Source organism: Amphiprion ocellaris, chromosome 5 (genome assembly GCF_022539595.1).
Source record: "Amphiprion ocellaris isolate individual 3 ecotype Okinawa chromosome 5, ASM2253959v1, whole genome shotgun sequence".
NCBI lineage: Eukaryota > Metazoa > Chordata > Actinopteri > Pomacentridae > Amphiprion > Amphiprion ocellaris.
The window spans coordinates 17,180,326-17,199,565 of record NC_072770.1 but is presented as its reverse complement, the minus strand read 5'-3'; the positions used below and the strand labels follow the sequence as shown (position 1 = coordinate 17,199,565).

The 19,240-nt window shown below is 38.5% G+C and overlaps 2 protein-coding genes across 3 annotated transcripts; one reads left to right on the top strand and one right to left on the bottom strand.

The window, feature by feature from the left end:
• Positions 1 to 4,583: 4,583 nt before the first annotated feature.
• LOC129348997 (host cell factor 2-like) lies at positions 4,584 to 6,827 on the bottom strand. Of its 2 annotated transcripts, none has more exons than XM_055010914.1 (3): positions 6,673 to 6,827; positions 5,304 to 5,504; positions 4,584 to 4,762 (listed from the first exon to the last, which is right to left on the bottom strand). In XM_055010914.1, the coding sequence occupies exons 2-3, from the start codon at positions 5,497 to 5,499 to the stop codon at positions 4,599 to 4,601; spliced, it is 360 nt and encodes a 119-aa protein (XP_054866889.1). In that variant the 5' UTR covers positions 5,500 to 5,504; positions 6,673 to 6,827; the 3' UTR covers positions 4,584 to 4,598. The 2 variants fall into 2 exon arrangements, with proteins under 2 accessions (XP_054866889.1, XP_054866890.1); XM_055010915.1 differs by lacking the exon at positions 6,673 to 6,827 and adding an exon at positions 5,832 to 5,980.
• Positions 6,828 to 14,867: 8,040 nt separating this feature from the next.
• On the top strand, positions 14,868 to 18,823 carry opn1sw2 (opsin 1 (cone pigments), short-wave-sensitive 2). The gene is made up of 5 exons (XM_023278323.3): positions 14,868 to 15,341; positions 15,877 to 16,045; positions 16,211 to 16,376; positions 16,615 to 16,854; positions 18,268 to 18,823. Exons 1-5 carry the CDS (start codon positions 14,957 to 14,959, stop codon positions 18,367 to 18,369), a joined length of 1,062 nt encoding a protein of 353 aa, XP_023134091.2. The 5' UTR covers positions 14,868 to 14,956; the 3' UTR covers positions 18,370 to 18,823.
• Positions 18,824 to 19,240: the final 417 nt, after the last annotated feature.

Below are 19,240 nucleotides of genomic sequence, written 5' to 3'. Positions count from 1 at the left end.
ATTGGCAGCAGTGATATTTTTATACATTTGATAAAATCAGGATTGTCAGGCAGAAATAACAAAGCTACATGTTAATGCCTAGCACCGGAAATAAAGTGAAAGCCGGTATTAAGTTCAATGTTGTAAAAGGTCATCATGATTCAGTTTTAGTTTATTTTTGATATATTGGTGTCATACTGATAACTGCTAGAAAGCTTCAATGACATTCTTTATTTATACAACATTTTTACAATATTGTATTGATGTCAACATGTGTATAAAAGTTTTTAAAAGTTTTACGCCAAAAAATCAGGGAACTTGTACATAATCTTTGCTCACAAAATTTTAGTTAATTAATTGTATTGCATATAGAATATCACAGCACTGACTTGCTAAATAAACAATGAGTGAAGCAAAATACCCAAACAATACTTTGCTTAGAGAACACACCATGTTAATGCAGTTGTTTTAAAAACTGTAGAAGTTTTTAGAAACTGTAAAAGAGCAGGAATAATTAGCTGGTACTGACAACAAAAAATCCTAAATTAACTTCAGTTTGGATGGACGTTAGTCCGAGCAGAATTAACAATCCCTCCCCGGACTATGCGGTCTGTCATTAATGACTTGATCTCATTTGTCGTCAGGACACCAGTGTCTTTACGTAGGCAGTCTGTGTAATTTATAGGCCGTCTTCCTCTGTCAGTTTTTCCACTGGTAGACTCCCATAAGACCAGTTTGGAAGCCTTCTCATCTTGAATTTTTGCAGTCTTCCATACAGCTCGCTGTTTGTCATGTGGTCTCTCCAGGAGATGTTCAGGGCCATACATGACAATCTTGTGTATGTACCATCGAGTGATTTGTCCTCAGCATTTGTAAGTGTCATTCATACAGTAGAACTGACTTTACTGATGCAATGAAGACACAGATTTTGCTGTCTCCATCAATGTTTGTTTTCCAGATGCTTTTTAATTTGTGACATACTTTCCATGCTAATGCTGTTCTGACCTTGATGTCTTGCTTTGGAGAGCTGATTCACGATGCCGGGTACTTGAAGTCCTCAACCCATGAAATAATTTCTCCTTTTCTGGTCATTATTTGTTTGTCTGTGTTGACCTTAAATGACACAGAATCAATCTTTTTGGCATTTATGTGCAAACCAATATTTGCGCAATAAATTATTTGACACTGGCCACCATCAGGTTATTGAACACAGTGAATATTCATGTCTTTTAGGTATATTTCTAAAATTAAAGCAGCTGGCCTATGGACTGTACTCTTCTTGCTGATATACAAAGATAAAAACAAATCAAATTTATCTTAATGGTGTTAAAAGAGTATTTGAATTCATATTATTTTCAGTTTATTGTATTTCAAGCTCACATAACATGCAGTCTTTCCTTACCCTGTCACTGACAATCTTCCTGTTCATCCTGAATTTCCCACTGAAGCTGTCTGTAGTGGTACAGGACAGTTTACAGTGAATTACAAAGACAGAACAGTTGATGGGAATAATTCAAGGGATGGACATTAAAGTAGCATCTATTGAATATGTGAAGCACCTCGACTGCAATAGAATGAACTGAAATAAAATGACAGCAGAGCTCATCTGGACACAGTGGATGAAGTTGATTGACAGTTTTCTCGCTGGCGTTTCCTGTGATCACCATTTCTTGCAGGTTAAAACCATAAAGACAAAAAGATTTATATAATTGGACATGTCAGTGTCTTACATTAACATTTGCAAGGCTAAAATTAGCTACAGACCAGGATGCTGCTAAAAAACCCTACAATTCTGGTCTGCTTGCATACATTTGTTTTTCCTCTTGATCAGGTTTTCTTTTTATGATCTATTAACTTCTTGGTATTACTGATGTTCTGAGTAGTCTGTGAGTATGTTAGTAACTTTAACATAGTTTTAATTTCTGAAACATGTGGGATGCTTTAGATGTTCCTATACACCAAACACTTTAAACCTTGGCTTCAGATGAACCCAACCTGTGACCATTTTCCAAAACACAGAGAGAAAAAAACAAAAACAAATAAAGCATCTATTCAAAACAAATAAAATGAATATACGCAGCGTATTTTACTGTACGTGTTGCTCAAACATTTACTTCTGTTTCGATGCTTAATATTTTTGCAATATACTTTTGATCCAGTAGATGGCAGAATTGTTAAACTGTTTTTTTTGTATGTGATTTTTGGTTAGTATGTTTGATAGTAAAAGGTTAATAAAAAGAGAGGTCCAAGTGCTTTTTACTGAAGCTCCTAAGAATAATCACAAATATCAACATCAAATCACAAAAACAACAAAAATAAAAAGCACACAATACAAAGTCAGAAGCCTGAAACAACTCTATTTGTTTTTGAAATGTTTCTTTTAGATGTATTTTGTACTTTCACTATTGTAGCACTTTGAGATTTTGTATGCAAAGTGCATTATAAATTAAAGGCATTATTATTTATTATTATTAGCCTGTTCCAGCAGATTTAAATGCCTTTTTGGACAGAAAGGCCTTTAAGATGTGTATACTGAACAAAAATACAAACATTGTAATAGTTTCTTGAATTCTATATATTTTTTTAAAAGCATAAACATAAGTGTTTGGTGCTCCAACAGCTGGAATTTTAGGGTGACGTTTTGTAGTCACTGGTTGAAGGAGTGTCTGTGTACCAACACTGTCTGGTCATTTGCATTTAAAGCCACACTTGACTACAGTTTGGATTAACTTAATGAGAATTTGGCACTGGATGAGCAGCTGAAATTTTTTCTTTTTTCCCATAAAAAACAGATTTTTACCTTTTCTCTAAGAACATGCTGTTTAAATTATAGTTCTGTGTTGTTCTTTGCAACATACTTTTCTGTATTCACACACATGAAACTATCACCTTTCCTTTGTGGACTGCTGCTTTGGTTTCTCATTTCAGAAAACGATCCATCTGTCTCCCCGCAGCAACCGTAGAAATGACAAAAAAAAGAAAAGACAAACTTCAGTACCACCATTTAGTTTCAGTGTTTCTCTTTTTTTTGCAGCAGGTGGATTCAACCACAAACTGATCTACTGACAGAGTCTGTGAAAAGTTCACCGAAAAAAAGTTTTTGATGTAAGAGGAAGTGAGAAAAGTCAAAGTAAGATTGTGGAAGCATGTCAGGGAGTTTGTAATGTGTACTGCAGGAACATTATTATGTCATATAACAGTGGTTCTCAACCTTTTTTCAGTGACGTACCCCCTGTGAACTATTTTTTCATTCAAGTACCCCCCCAACAAAGGCAAAGCATTTTTGGCTAAAAACAGAGACAAAGACATAAAATACAGCACTATGTCATCAGTTTCTGATATATTAAATTTTATAACAGTGCAAAAACTTGCTCATTTGTAGTGGTCTTTCTTCAACTATTTGGAAAAAAATAATTTAAAACTTGTTGAAAAGTAAATAATTGATTCAATTGTAAATAAAGATTTCTACACAGAAATAATCATCAACGTAAAGTGTCCTCTTATGGGATTATAATAGAGATCTGCTCTCCATCTGGATTCATGAACAATAAACATTTCCTCACAAAAAAAGTCCTTAACATCAATGTTTTTGTTAAATCTTTGCAAAAAATCTAACTGTCAACATTGAATATTGCATTGTTGCATTTAGGTGAGTTATCCAAAGTTGTTTAAATCAATCCAGCTGGACTTTAAAAAGGTTCCTTGAAGACGTTTCACCTGTCATCCAAGAGGTTTCTTCAGTTCTGGTGCCTCAGCTTATAACCTCTGTGAGGTGTGGTCAGTGTTATTCACATTCCGACGACCATTGCCAAGGCCCACCTGGCTCCTCAGTGATGGTCGTTGGGAGCCAGGGAGTGACACAAAGGGGGTCGTTGAAATGCAAGTTTCACCGAGCCCTCGTATGCTAATAGTGGTCGTTAGCATGAGCCACCTCACCTGAGTCATTCTGCCGAGTAGTTCTTTTGGGGAGTTTTGAAAGGACCTGATTGTAAATTGGCGAAAGATGTTGTCGTCGTCCCCCCCCCCCCCCCCCCCCGTTCAGAGATGGCTTCTCCACTTTGACATGGATGGCTTCTTTCACACCTCTCTCAAACCATCTGTCCTCCCTGTCCAAAATCTGAACATCGGTGTCCTGAAATGAGTATCTCTCTTCCTTGAGGTGAAGGAAGACCGCCGAATCCTGTCCTGAGGAACTGGCTCTTCTGTGTTGAGCCATACGCTTGTTAAGTGGCTGTTTGGTTTCCCCTATATAGAGATCTGAGCATTCCTCGCTGCATTTAACTGCATACACCAGGTTGCTCTTCTGACTGTCCTGCATCAGTAGTCTCTGATGCAGACAGACAAGTCTGATATGTAGCTGCAGAAATGTGCACGGTATCTAGTTGGTGATGTTGTAGTATGATTCCTTGCATATGAACACTGTTTCGTAAACCCAACCATCTCCTTTCCATGCGTTCATCCTTGAGCTAGAATAACAATTATTTTAAATAACTAACATGTCTGGAAAATTTTATTTTGAATTAAACAATATTTTAATTAACTAAATGCATCAAACACTTAGTTGCAAAGCATTTTTATTACCTTAAAGTGCGAGTTTAATTCAGAAATCAAATGATTTTCTATAGAAAGATTACCTGTAGTTCATAGAGATCGTTGCTGTACTTTCCATACTCCACCATTCCACCAAATACCAGCAACCTTGTGCCATCGCAGACAAAACCATATGCAGCACAACCGGGAGGAATATCACCACGAACTGCCGGGATAAACCACTGGTTTGTTGCTGAGAAAGAAAACACAACAACAACTGGGTTATCTTTGGAAGTCAACCGCTATCAATTCACTCATATTATGAAGGAGGTTAGGATCAAAACACAGCTGTTTTTTCTAAACAGTGTAAGCAGTGGTCAGCCCTTTTATCAAACCAATATCGGCACTTAAGGATGGGAACACACACAAACCACATTTGCTAAGTTTGTCTGTCCTTATTGGTTTATGTGCAGGAAACTGGGGCAGAGGATACGCTTAAACCAACCAGCATCATCCATTTTATTTTAGCCCGCCTTTTTTAACGTGCATTAGAAGCCTTTACCCGGCAGAGGGGGCCAAATTTAATCAGACACGGCTCTGTTCGGCCTACTGCGGCCTGCACGCTATTTAGTTTTGCAGATCACGAATACATATTAAATGGAGCAGTTTTAAGCAAAAAATTGTATAAAACCGCTTCGTATCATCACTTTTCGTATTTATATATTTGTTAAGTGAAACATTATCCGCTCCGTACAAAATAATCGGTAAAGTCCCACATGCAAAGTTAATCTTACCTGTGTTGTATACATGTAACTCATCCACAATCCCTTCGTTTCCACCGCCAAAGACGACCATAAGCTCCTTTATGGCCACAGCTCTGTGTCCATGTCTGGGCCGGGGAACTGGACCGGACCATCCGAGGACCCGTTTCCATCGCGGCTGCAGAACCGACGTCGTGGTCCCAGACACCGCGGAGCCAGGGGCAGACATGACTTCTGCCGGGAGAACGATAAATCAGCATTTGTCTTACCTGCCCAACGAATGGCGCCATATTTACAACAATAACAAAAGAAATTCAACAGCGGCATCCGACCGAGCGCTGTGGCTAACTTCTACAAGTGCTACTGCGGTCAGATCAGCTGAAACGTTAGCGGCTAGCTCCGGTTAATGAATACACTCAGTCCGAAGAAACTAAATCCGCACAGCACCTTTCCACCAACTCCTTGTTTAAAATCCTTCGTACAGATTTGATGTCGCTGTTGTGTTAAGAAATACATGAAAAATCTTTTCATCACCCAAGTTTTTTCTTAGTTGTTTCTAACCATTGAATTCAATCCATGGAAGCAGCCATCTTGCAGCCAAACAAACCCCCGCTAACGCTACTGCCCGTCTGAAAAATGGCGGAAGCGAATGAAAAAGAAAAATACACGAGAGCTATCCCACTGTACCGGCAAACAAACACACCACGGTAAACACACGTTCAACAGAATAATCGTAAGCCGGGCAAGCAGAACAATACACAGCCGCAACACAGATTTAATTAACAGTTAGAATCGTTAGCAAGAGTCGGCTATTTTCATGCTTCTCTGGGAGTCGCCATATTGTAGCTAGCAAGCTTAGCATTCTTTGCAACCCCTTAAACGCAGTTATTAACATTTAAAACATAAACCAAGCCTACTTTAACAACCACGTGTATTGAGGAAATCACGCGTCTCAACGTGAATCGAACGATTTACTGAAATATATTACATTTTAAAATGCAATCGCAGCATCCAAAAGGGTTCTAGCGTTAGCTGTGCTCCGTTAGCGGTAGCGGCTAGTTGCTCAACCTAATTTGCTCGAGCTAACAGCGTTAGCTGCAGGGTTGGCTTCTGTCAAAGCGTCGCCTAATTTCACAATTAAATTCAACGTAATCTCAAATTCTTTTCCAATGCATCGTTTACCTGATACAAATGTAGTTGCAACAAGACTCTTAAAACGTAGCTAAACTGAGGTAATCAGCATAAACACGGTGTTATTATGTTTCATGCCGTCTCTGGAAGCAGCCATATTTTCGACAATCGGCCTACTTCTACAGCTCCCACAAGAAAAATGGCCGGGCGGTTTGCTACAACAAAACACAACAAACCGAAAAAGGCACAAATACTTCTGAATTTTACTTACTTATTTCGATGCAGTAATTGCAAAAACACCGGTATGTGCTCTAATCTTGAGGCAATAATCCAAATTCATTCGATTTGTGAAGAAGTATTTCCTCTCATGCCTGCCTGGAAGCTGCCATCTTCTTGACAACCAGAGGCGGAGGAAAATGGAAGAGAGTTGGCGTCACCCAAAGTAAACATGGCGACGGAGACCCGGTCACTAACCGTTTGTGACAGAAACGTATATGGAGGTTTTGATATTTGCCATTTTAAGTCGGCATATGATGCTCTGAATAGGAATGTGCTTTCATGAACACTCGAAACCAATATAAAGTGACGATATTCCGAGTTTTGGCAAATTCAAACAAGTTGTGTTATAGCAATAGGGTTATTGTCCCTTAGTAAAGATGGCGACATACGTAGTGGAACCCCTTTTATTTTAATATTGTGGGCGATGCTGATTTTATTCGTCTCTAAACTTACTTAGATGGGCCCATACTTGCACAACAATAGTATAGAAGCACCAATTTAGAGATTTAGCGCTTACATATACTAAAGTTGACACGCCCACGTCCACCATTAGTGCGCCCTCCTCTGATACAAATACTGCATTACTACAATGACATCCACACCAATAACAAAACCGTCCCCCTTTTTCTGACTAAGCCTCATCCAATACTGGAGGTAAACTGAAAAAGACGAGAAATGCTCAGAAATATAAAACTTAAATTGCAACCTCCAGGACAGCAAAATCTGTAGTCAAAAACTCTTATAGGATTTTCATGTATTCAAATAGAATCTTTTAGGATACCTCTGAATTTCTAAGACAACTGCCCTAGTAAAATGAAATGAAATGAAATAAAATTATATTATACTAAGAGGGAAAGAAAGAACTTTTTAAGATTTTTTATTACATTTTTTAAAATCATTTGCGCCCCCCCCCCCCCCCCCCCCCCCCCCCCCCATTCAGAGATGGCTTCTCCACTTTGACATGGATGGCTTCTTTCACACCTCTCTCAGACCATCTGTCCTCCCTGTCCAAAATCTGGACATCGGTGTCCTGAAATGAGTGTCCCTCTTCCTTGAGGTGAAGGAAGACCGCCGAATCCTGTCCTGAGGAACTGGCTCTTCTGTGTTGAGCCATACGCTTGTTAAGTGGCTGTTTGGTTTCCCCTATGTAGAGATCTGAGCATTCCTCGCTGCATTTAACTGCATACACCAGGTTGCTCTTCTGACTGTGTGGTGTGTGGTCTTTTGGGTGGACCAGTCTTTGTCTGAGGGTGTTATTTGGCTTAAAAAAGACAGGACTCTGGTGTTTGTTGAAGATCCTAAAGGATCCATGACCTGGATGAATGAGAAACTTCACAGACATTTAAGTGAGTTCTTTTATGGACATTTTAGTGAGAAACCTGAGCTTGTGCTTCACTGAGGATCTTTGTCAGTCTTGGTGGCAGGGAGGCAACTGCTGTGATCAAGCTCTTCTCCAGGCACAGTCTGTTTCTTTGTTTTGATTTGATCACAGTCATTGCAGAAAAGGAGGTCTCACATAAATATGTGGAGGCAAAGAGCAACAGCTGCTCCAAAGGTTTCTGCCCCAGGTCAGGGTGCGCCTGCTTCACAAACGCCCAGAACTGTGAGTGTGGAGGTGGAAAACTTCATCTGGAAGCCACGGTCAGATGACACTTCCAGGAGTTTTTCCTGATAAGTGACAGGTAGCTTGCTTCTGTTTGCTTCAAGCAACAGAAATGGATCTCTCACCCAATCCAGCTGTGCAGATTTGTCCTCCAGGTCCGGAAAGTAGGAATGAAAATCTTGAATCAAGTCGGTCAAATGTCCCAGCTCTGTCCACATCCTGCCTTGAGAGAAAATCATCCACTTGAGGAAAGCAGGTGAAATTTCCCCGTGCACAGGTCGTTTTCCACAGCTCAGCTTTCTTCTGAAAACCACCCACCTTGTCATAAAGGTTTAAAATGTTGGTGTCCTTGCCCTGTATGGACATAGTCAGTTCATTGAGTTTGCCAAAAATATCTGCCAGATAACCCAGCTTAGAAAGCCAGTCTGTGTCCTGGAACAAGGTGGCGTGGGGGGAATGGTACAGCTTGTAGCCCTAAATCCCATTAACACATATTCTTCGGAATACTGTCTTAATTTTGCCGGCTCTGGTTTGGCCTTCTTTGGTACCTGTTCCTCCATGTTTTCAGCTGCATTTCTGCTATGCTTTAACCAGGACTCCATTGCTTTCTACATTGACAGTTGATGCCGTGTGGCACGCGCCAGGTAGGGTCAAACCATCATGGTATGGGGGAGACTCTGGGCTTATGGTAATAAAATGGAATGGCCTACTTGATATGAAATTCAGTTTATGAACTTTCATTCATATTTTGTTGAAGTTTTATTGAATAAATATGTTTTCTAAAAGATTTTTGAATTGTTGCTAGTTTTGAAAATTTTTTTTAAAATCTCACGTACCCCCATTTGAGAACCGCTGTCATATAAGACTCATTAAAGACTGAAATACTGGACATTCATTAGGTGCATCATTACCAAAAACAAGACGCACAACCAAATTGGAAGTTTCTACTTTCTGGCTCCCTGGTTCCTCAGCTGTGCTGCATTCAGCATTCACGCTCACCTGATTCTAATTCACTGATCACCCTCCTAAAAGCAGACATTCATTGGAAGAGTTCTTGAGCCACTCTTTGCAAGATATTCAACTGTATGTGGAAGACAATAATTTGGCTCCAGAATCTGTGTTTTGTTATAACCACATCTGGGCAAATTCCTAGCACACCTGTACCACCTGTGTGATTACAATCCACATAGAAATTTAGTTAGGAATGTAGAAACCAATGATGGCATTTTAGATTTGTTATTGAGCATGTAAAATGCTTTTGCTCTGAAAATGTAAAGCTTTTCCTATTTTTAAACAGAAAATGCAGACTTATAGGCATATATGAGGATCCACCTCCATAATATTAAGTTATTTATTCCTCATTTCAGCAGATTTCATGACAATATTCATCAGCTCCTTTGATTTATCTGTTTCAGTACCTGCCTATCTGGTTGAAGGGATCTTCCCCACAACACTGTCCTACAATCTTTGACTCTGACGTTAAAAAAAAAAAAAAAAAAAATGCAGTCACTGTTCTGCACAGAGACCCACGCTTCACACAGGATAATCCTTTCACAGACCTGGTGCACAGATGTTTATGCCAGCGCATCTCCATTATTTGTCTATATGCGTGTCTTGGTGTGCTGTGTATCATGCCTTTTGATCCAAAATAATGTTTCAGTAATGAAATAAAAGCAGGATATGGCAGATAATACCCTATGAACTATCTACCGCTTTCTGTTTATGTACTGTGTACTTGCTGTCGTGTGCTAATTTTCTTTATTGAGGCTGGAAGTTCTTTTAGCTGAGTAAATTAAGCAATTAATTATTCAATTATTTAATTAGATGCTCAAAGCATAGCATAGCTATGGCACAGAACTTCCGGAGGATATGTGGATCCTCATTCCCCCACATGCAGATAACATCGCAGCTCTTAATCTCTTCCTGATATCTCAAGACTATTTAGCAGACTCAGGCACCTGCTATGCAATGATCATGTATATGATTTTTGTTTTTTCTGTAGGTGCTTGTATTACTGCACTTACTGCTGTACATTCCACCCAGCACAAAAAGCTTCACTCAACTACATCCTGGTGAACCGTCTTGGGTCTTGAGTGGGTTCATTCGCTGTGATAAATTGCATAGTTACTGCATATTGTTCCTGTATCGGGTGTTTTTTTTTGCACCGCAAACTTTAAAAGTTTAAGTAAAAAATACTTTGAAAAGCTTTATGTTAATTTTTTTTATATATTCGCCCCCTCCGTACTAATGCACTTTTCCGTTGACTTCTCCGTTGAGTATTTCCAATAACAGTTATAATGAGCAACTTCTGTAATTCCACTGACGCCATCAACCCTACAAGCTAAATGAAGGAGACAAAAGGCTAAAGTTTTAACATTAACCTTGAGTTAGATCAGTACAGGGGATTAGACTCTACATTGCATGAGATTATCCAGCATAATGTTACTGTAAACTGGATTAGTGGGCAAAGACCTGCCGATAACCTGCTTGAGAAATTGGGATTAACCTATAACGACTTCAGACCAGTGTTTTTTTTTAAATTATTTTGCTGTGAAAAAAAAAGTATCCAATTGCTTTTTACTCCTCTCCAATATAGAAATGCAGTGGGAAAAAGACATTTTTGCCAAGTCAGTTTTTTACTAGTATTTTTACATGTTCATTGCAATTTACACCACGACTGACTGGGCATGAAGGGCCATTAAAACTTAAGAAAAACAGGATATGCTTTTAACATATGGAAGTGGATGTCTGCGTGTGTGTATGACTGTGTGCAAGTCTGAACATGAACAACTTTACATGTGTATGATTTTAGGTAATATAAAATCAAGACATCAATTTTGATGTCTTTGTCTGTAGAATATCATGAACGCATTGCCCTACTTTCTTAACATAGCAGGCTACATGTAGCAACTGATCTCACAAACAAATGGAACTGACATCAGCTTGTGGATGCTTTTATCTAGTCACTCATTTTCGATGAGCAACCTTGAAGCAGTTTCTCTGTGGCACAAAGCACAGGTGGATGTTGCATGTGTCACAAAAGACATGTTTTTCACGTGCAGTAGAGCCTCTCCGTCATCATCATAATTTGGCGTGTGGTCATCTATGTCAAACTGCACTTCAAATAAATAAATAATTAAGCTGTCAAAGTTTAACTATGAAATGCTCACAGATATTCCATAAATTTGCACAGGGACACTAAATAATGAGTTGGCTAATATCGCCCAACACCTGATGTCCATTGGAATGGACACTGAACTTTAATAACATCCTGGACTTTACAGTTGTGAAATATTTTCAGAATAACTTAAATTATCATCATTTTGAATTGTTAGAATTATGCTGAGTGCAAATTGATTAGGCTACAATCAACATACATTATTATTTGTGAGGTGCTTATTCCTCCTCCTGTCAAGCGTCAGCCATGCTTGTCTGATGTCTGCAGCTCTTTCAGATCAAGTTTCCGGTCATAACTTAATTGTAATTGGTGCGGTTGTGGGTAACTTCTACTATTTACGTTCATAATTTACATCATTGTAATTTACCATCTGACAAAGATCTACTTTATCTTTGAGGCAGCAGTTAGTCATCAGCACGTGCTTTCAAGTCATTGGAACACACAGCTATGCTATCTGTTTTATAACTAACATCTACAATATTTAGCAATTTTCAGGAAAAAAAAACACAGCTTGTCCTCAATCAGTCATACAAGCAGTGATGCCATCAATGAATTAGCCAATTATAGAATCAATGAATTTCTGGATAAGTGTCATCCTGGTGCATCTTTTAAACATCAATAAACCACAAGAGCAAAATGGTAGAGATCCTGGCATTGTAGAATTCATGTCAGCTTCCTCAAACTTTATTTTGATCGTCTATCACTATTTGACATGTAGTTTAAGTTACATGGCAGGATTCATGTTTGTCATATTTGTAATTGGCCCTCATCATTGTATGCATCACCCAGTACAACAGGCTACAGCCCCACCTCCACTACATCTTGGAAAACCTTCTTGTGTCCTGTGTCCTTTACTTCCTTCTGCTCCTTGCATCCAGATATTGTCTCTTTGAACCATGAGCATGCGAGACCTTAAAGATGTTTAATGGCAATAGACAGTTATTGGTAAGATTCAAGTTGTAGATTAGAAGCTGTTATGGTCGAGGACTTACAGGTGGATTCAAAATTGAGTTTTTATTCCATCCCCCAAAAACAACAACAATGTTATAAAAGCAAATACTAAATTCTGGGCCCACAGCAAAGGGGATGAGTGACCAGACGAAACTCATAAGTAACCTGACGAGTTGTGAACAAAGGGGATAAATATAGTGAATAAATGAATGATCAGTCTATATGAACACTATATGAATACCAACACTTAAACTAAATACAAATACCGCAAAACAGCACAATTTGTCTACTTAATCAAAAAATATATTATTAAACAACTCAAAAAATATCTAAACACCCAACACAAGTCAAATGAATAATGTGATATTTAAGCAAAATAAACCCTTGAAGTTGCAGGTTCTTGGTATTGCCTGATTGGCAGCTCTGATATTAAAGCCTGCTGCTCACCTAAAGCCATGTTTTGACCAAATTCTGCCAGATGATCACAGAAACAGAAGCCTGAATACTGAAGAACCAGTAAAACAAAGAAAAGACTAGTACAACTTAAAACATAATGTTGAACATACAAACATTAACTAAACGGGGACATTCCAAATACAACTAAAGTACTTCAACAAATGCTTAATAAACCAGGACTGTGTTGTTTGAAGTGGTAAATTATATTAAGTGTGTGTTTTTGTATGTGCAGTACGAGCGTGAAGTGTTTCGGCTTTTATGGTTGGATGGCTTCACACAAGCAATAAACAAATTCAATTTGAGGTTAACGTTCTTTTACTGGACTAATTTATGATTCAAAAGGGGAATTAAATTGTCTGCTGTTCCACATTTGGTAATCCCATGGTCTCCTGCTGCAACAGGTTCTGAAAAATGACTGGTAATCTGCAAGCCACTTGGTAATCTTGTTTTCAATTCTAACCATGCTTTACCTGCTGTCCTTTCACCTTGGATGTATGCACTGATCGCCTGAGTTTCCTGGGAGGATGAAGGAGGAAGATAATTGATTAGCCCCCCTGATCTGTACCAGATAACCTGATGTATTAACATGCAGTCGAGCATGAAAACCACTGATGTTTATATACTCTAGTTTTTACAAGTGGGCCCACCCAAAAAAGGCTGAAAAGCATTCAGCTCAGCACGACACATTTTCAGCAGTTATTTTCTGACATGTATACTGCTTACAAACAAATCTCTAAATTTCCTTTACATTGACTTTAAAGCTACATTTGTGCAACATTCTTTCAGTCATTGTATGTTTGTACATGATAAAGATAAATCTTGAATAAGGAGCTACAGCATTTTGGTGCTTTTCACCACCACAATAAGTCTAAAATGAAACAATCAAGATGTGAATAAGTGCATATTTTCAACTTTAATTTCAGGGTATGTACATCCAAATCAGGTGAACGGTCCAGGAATTACAACACATTTTATATGTGCCCTCCACCTTTTTAAGGGACCAAAAGTAATTGGACAATTGACTGCTCAGCTGTTCCATGGCCAAGTGTGTGTTATTCTCTCACAATTCCATTTAGAAGGAGCAGACTTAAGGTCTTGATTACGTTTCAAGTGTGGTATTTGTGTTTGGAATCTGATGAGGTCAAGTCTCAATATGAAGTCCAAAGAGCTGTCGCTATCAGTGAAGCAAGCCATCATTGGGCTGAAAAATCCAATCAAACCCATGAGAGAGAAAGGAACTGAAGCAGCAGAGGCCTGGTGGAGCATCACCAGGGACCAAAACACTTGCTCACTTTTACTGACTTTATCATTAATCATTTGTGAATTGTAAACAACAATGGAAGTACACATGTCTTGTCATTGTCACAATTCAAGCAAGAAATTTGCAAAATGAAAAGATTAAAAAGGTGCAAACATTTTTATTTAGTCCGTGTATTGTTAATCATGGAAAACATTCAGCCATTTGTGAAGCTGATACTGTATGCATTGTTCTGATGTGTTTTGTTAAGCACTTAGCTGTAAGCAAGTCATTTAGAGTGCATTCAGTTGGAAAATGTTGATAATATTAGTTTTGTTAATTTTAATATTTTGGCCTTTAGTTAATATGGTTGTTATCTATTGAATCTTTTTACCATGTTGTTAGCCAGTGTTTTTGTCATCTTACATATACTGTGAACTACTATTACTACTAATCATCTCCAACAGATCAAGATACTTTTTAGAAAACATGTCTTTTTGCAGAAATGGTGCCAAGAAACACAACATGAAACTAAAGGACATCACTGAGGATCAGATTATGTGGCTTACAGGGGCCTTACGTTGGCATGTAATGAGATATCTTTGCCTACTCTGATAATGCGACGCTAATCTCTGTATTAGCTCGGAGGTGGCATACGTAGTTGTTCGTGATTCATGGAAAGCACTAAATCCTGTTCTTGAGCCAGTTAAGTTGAGCCTGACCAGTATTCAAAGCTCCTATAAATGCAGCTCAGAGATGCACAACTCCACCGGACTTAGTAACTGTTTGCAATCTTTGCAGTTACTATCACCTAATAAATTTTAGACAATTTTTATTTGACACACAACCAGATGAAAATGAGAGGGTATACTTCCAATGAGATTCCAGAGGACTTCTGGATCCCCATTGCTCTGGACACCAAAAACATCACATCTCTCAGCCCGTACCTGGTTCCTCAGGACCATTTAGGAAGCACAGGGCTCTTTTATTCATTGTCAGCATTTATGTTGTTCTTGTCTGTGGCAGGTACAGCCATCAACGTTCTCACTATCGTCTGTACTATTCAATACAAGAAGCTCCGCTCTCATCTGAACTACATCCTGGTGAACTTGGCTGTGGCAAACCTGATTGTCTCCTCTATGGGATCCTCCACCTGCTTCATCTGCTTCGCCTTCAGATACATGATTCTGGGTCCAGTGGGGTGCAAGGTCGAAGGATTTACGGCAACTCTTGGTGGTAAGGACAGAGAGAAATCCAAACTGGATTACATGCAATACAATACAGATAAAACATTTTTACATGCGGGAGATATATACTTATGTTAACTGCAACAAATTTCAGCTTAAAAATACACAACAATTTGCATGGAAAACACAATCAGTGATTAGCGCTAATAGTTGCTAAGAAGGCAACTAACCAACATGTAATTTTAACAGAAGAAATCTTCAGGTTTTTATGTCTTTACTTAGAACTGTGATTTGTGTTCAGCAACTGCAGTTTAAAAAAAAAAAGAATCTTAGTTCATCACCTTTGTACTGCCTGCTTTCTAGGTGAGGGATATGTTAGTGACCCTTTTCTCTCTTTATGCAGCTGAAAATCTAGTTTCTGTTGTTTTTTTATTTTAAATACGTTTCATACTAAATTTAGAGTCATAGAATTTTTAATGTTACACAATTAGAAACATCTTTTTCTGTGAAAATGTAAACATTGTGTCATTCAAAACACTGCTGGTTATCAGTATTTTATTGTTATGATTTTTGTCTCTTTGCAGGCATGGTTAGCCTGTGGTCGCTCGCTGTAATAGCAGTTGAGAGATGGCTGGTTGTCTGCAAGCCGCTTGGAAACTTCTCCTTCCAGCCCAACCACGCTATCGGCCTCTGTGCATTGACTTGGGTCTTTGCTTTGTTCGCAGCAGTTCCTCCGCTAGTTGGATGGAGTAGGTCAGTGCATGAAACAGTTTAATTGATTTTTTAACAGAGTTTTTCATATAGCAGAGTCCAGGATATAAGCTCCCCATTTCCCTTGTTCCATTTTTCAAATACAAGCACTGCAAAGAAACCATACATGCAGAATATTGATTGGTCTGTCGTGGTGTGTGTCTCCAGGTACATCCCAGAGGGCATGCAATGTGCCTGTGGTCCGGACTGGTACACAACAAACAACAAGTTTAACAATGAGTCCTTTGTGATGTTCCTCTTCTGCTTCTGCTTTGCTGTCCCTTTCACGACCATCGTCTTCTGCTACTCACAGCTGCTTTTTGCGGTGAAAGCGGTAAGCAACATTTCATGAGTTATCCTTTGTCATCTATTTGGTTTAGGTTGCTTGTGTGTAGAAAAATATTTGAAGCAATAACTCAGCTTATTTGGTATTGTATTTTTTACTAGTTCTTTATAAATAAAGAATGCAAGTAAGCAAAAGCAGTTAGAAGGAGAATATTAAAAAGAATATTATCAGTAAGAGGGAGGGAAAGAAAAGTTCCAAATTTACAATTTGTTGTTTTGCTCAACAGGTAGCAAAGGCCCAGGCCGAGTCTGTCAGCACCCAGAAGGCTGAGCGGGAGGTGACCAGGATGGTGGTGGTCATGGTGCTGGGCTTCCTGGTTTGCTATATGCCTTACGCCTCCTTTGCTCTTTGGGTTATGAACAATCGCGGGCAAGAGTTTGACCTACGACTGGCCACCATCCCCTCCGCCCTCTCTAAAGCCTCCACAGTCTACAACCCTGTTATCTACGTGCTCTTAAATAAACAGGTGGGCTCACTGTCAAGCACTCAGTCAGGAGATTAACTTTGCATTCATGCAACTGTGCTGAAGTTGTACTAAATTCAACATAGCACTGACCAGGCCACTAATGCCCTCTAGTGGTGGATTTTGGAAAACAAAAGTTCCAAAACCCAGAACACCTGATACGCAATTAAGCCCATACCCAATATTTTTTAATGCTTTATTGATTTGAACAAATGGATCAACCATAAGTTACTGCTATTTAAGAAAGACTCCAGAAGTTTCAGAGATTCCATCACACTATCTGACTTGTGAAAATACATTTATTTCAGATTGTTCTGTGCTACACCCTTATCTGGCAAATGGTTTAGTACAAAGAGAAGCCATCTTAAATAGGAAGTAGCTGCAACTTTGCAACCAATTAACACATAGTATAGGAGGATAATGAATTACAAGACTTCACTCCATCAAATAGCAACATTCAACAACATATAGAAGCAAGAATCATAGATGGGTAGCATTCCAAATCCAAAATTTATGTAGTATGAATGTATACATGTAATATGAACACACATTCATGATGCATGGATTCTGGAGGCTTAATGGCAGACTGTATTTGTATATTGTACTGTAGTCTGCAGTAAATTTATTATTAACATGATTATTTACTGATCTCAACCTTTCCTCTTTGCCTTAATTTGCGTGTTTTGTGGAAATTCTGCAATTGCAATTGCAGGTTCATCCACATATGTAATCTGTATGCTTTTTTGGGAATGCAGTTTTGGCTCTTGGAGGTTTTCAGCAGTCAATTAAGAGAGTTAAGAAGAAGTGCTTTGTTTTAAACAGAGACTAAGTCATTTTTATGTGCTGTATTCAAAATCACATTTTACATTTTTGTTGGCTGTGCCAGTTTGTGCCTCTTATACATAGCTGCAGCTAACATGCTAATGCTAAACTGAATGTTGCTCAGTTGGTCTCACTCAGGTTCACTGATCCTACGTATCACACCCTGTGAGGCCACATCTCCACAATATGTTGCACCAGTGGTGGAAATCTGTCAATCAACACCTTATTCAAGCATTTTCAAGCAGGCTAATGAAAATGTTAAGTTCAGAGATCCATGCGGTATAGAACAACACGTTATAACATTTTCTATACTTGCGAATTCAGTTAATTGGAGAATGATGATCTCACGCCTCCTCTGCATAGTCAGGCACAAGCTTGTATTTATTGTAATCTTTCTCCTGGCTTCACAAACAGGTTCTGGTTAGCCTGAACTATAACAAATAAAGAGCATACTCATAAAAGCAGAGAGAATGTGCAAGGGTAAAAACAGTTTATATATTTTTTTTTATTCGAGGAGACACTATCAGAAAGAAGGCTGAAGTACACTGAATAAAGTAAACCTACTAATGTATTTATCTTTGTTCTCTTTATTAGTTCCGCTCATGTATGAAGCAGATGTTGGGGATGAGTGGAGCCGGCGATGAGGAATCAACCAGTCAATCAACCACTGAAGTCTCTAAAGTTGAACCTGCTTAGGCTGTTCACACTTAATTTTGAAGGATTACGAATCGAGAATATACAAATCACATGGCAAATGGCTCTGGATCCTTTTATAAATAGAGATTTTTATGCAACAAAAAATGTTTAAAAAAATGGAGAGATAAATAAATGGTTCCAATAATTAAGTGATTATTTGTGTCTTTAAAAGGCTACTACCCATGATGAGGAAAATGAAATGGGTACATGTTCTTTTAGTCTCATATTGTGTCCTAAATTGTTGCTTTTCTTGTCAAAGAAATAAAGATAAAGGTCACCAAACCCATCGTCTTCAACTTTTCCAAGGAAATACTTATCACATCTCTGTATGAGTTTGACAAGTTGTACTCCAGTTATTTTGTGAGGGCACATACGTGCCTGTATATATGTATATGTATATATAACCTGCAGTTTTACTAGAAGATTAATAAACAGCCAACAACTTTACAGCCAATATCTGCGTGAGAATGTTGCTTTGTGACAAATGTGGATATTTTGAAATGCTACGCAAATCACAGTTCTGTTTCCAAACTTCAGCAGTGAGACAGAGAGACAATTTGTGGTGAAAATGTATTTTGAGGACAACATGTTATGATCCCTGTTCCAGCCCCTGTTCCTCTCCCTCCTTGTCCTTCCTTCCTGTTTCTGTCATCTGTCTGTCTCCTGTGTGTCTCTCTCTCTCGTACACACGTGGACAAAAGAAAAACCCACAATAGTCACAGAAATAATTTGAATCTGACAAAAGTAATAATAAATAAAAATTCTATGAAAATTAACCAATGAAAATCAGACATTGCTTTTGAACTGCGGTTTAACAGAATTATTTAAAAAAATAAACTCATGAAATAGGCCTGGACAAAACTGATGGTAC

What these genes read in the sequence shown, in the direction of transcription:
- LOC129348997 (XM_055010914.1), bottom strand. Translation starts at nt 5,499, where the DNA reads ATGTCTGCCCCTGGCTCCGCGGTGTCTGGGACCACGACGTCGGTTCTG. An exon ending in GTTACATGTATACAACACAG is followed by an intron (nt 4,763 to 5,303) that starts GTAAGATTAACT and finishes TTTCTTTCTCAG; the next exon opens with CAACAAACCAGTGGTTTATC.
- opn1sw2 (XM_023278323.3), top strand. Translation starts at nt 14,957, where the DNA reads ATGAAAATGAGAGGGTATACTTCCAATGAGATTCCAGAGGACTTCTGG. An exon ending in ATTTACGGCAACTCTTGGTG is followed by an intron (nt 15,342 to 15,876) that starts GTAAGGACAGAG and finishes GTCTCTTTGCAG; the next exon opens with GCATGGTTAGCCTGTGGTCG. An exon ending in ACGTGCTCTTAAATAAACAG is followed by an intron (nt 16,855 to 18,267) that starts GTGGGCTCACTG and finishes TCTCTTTATTAG; the next exon opens with TTCCGCTCATGTATGAAGCA.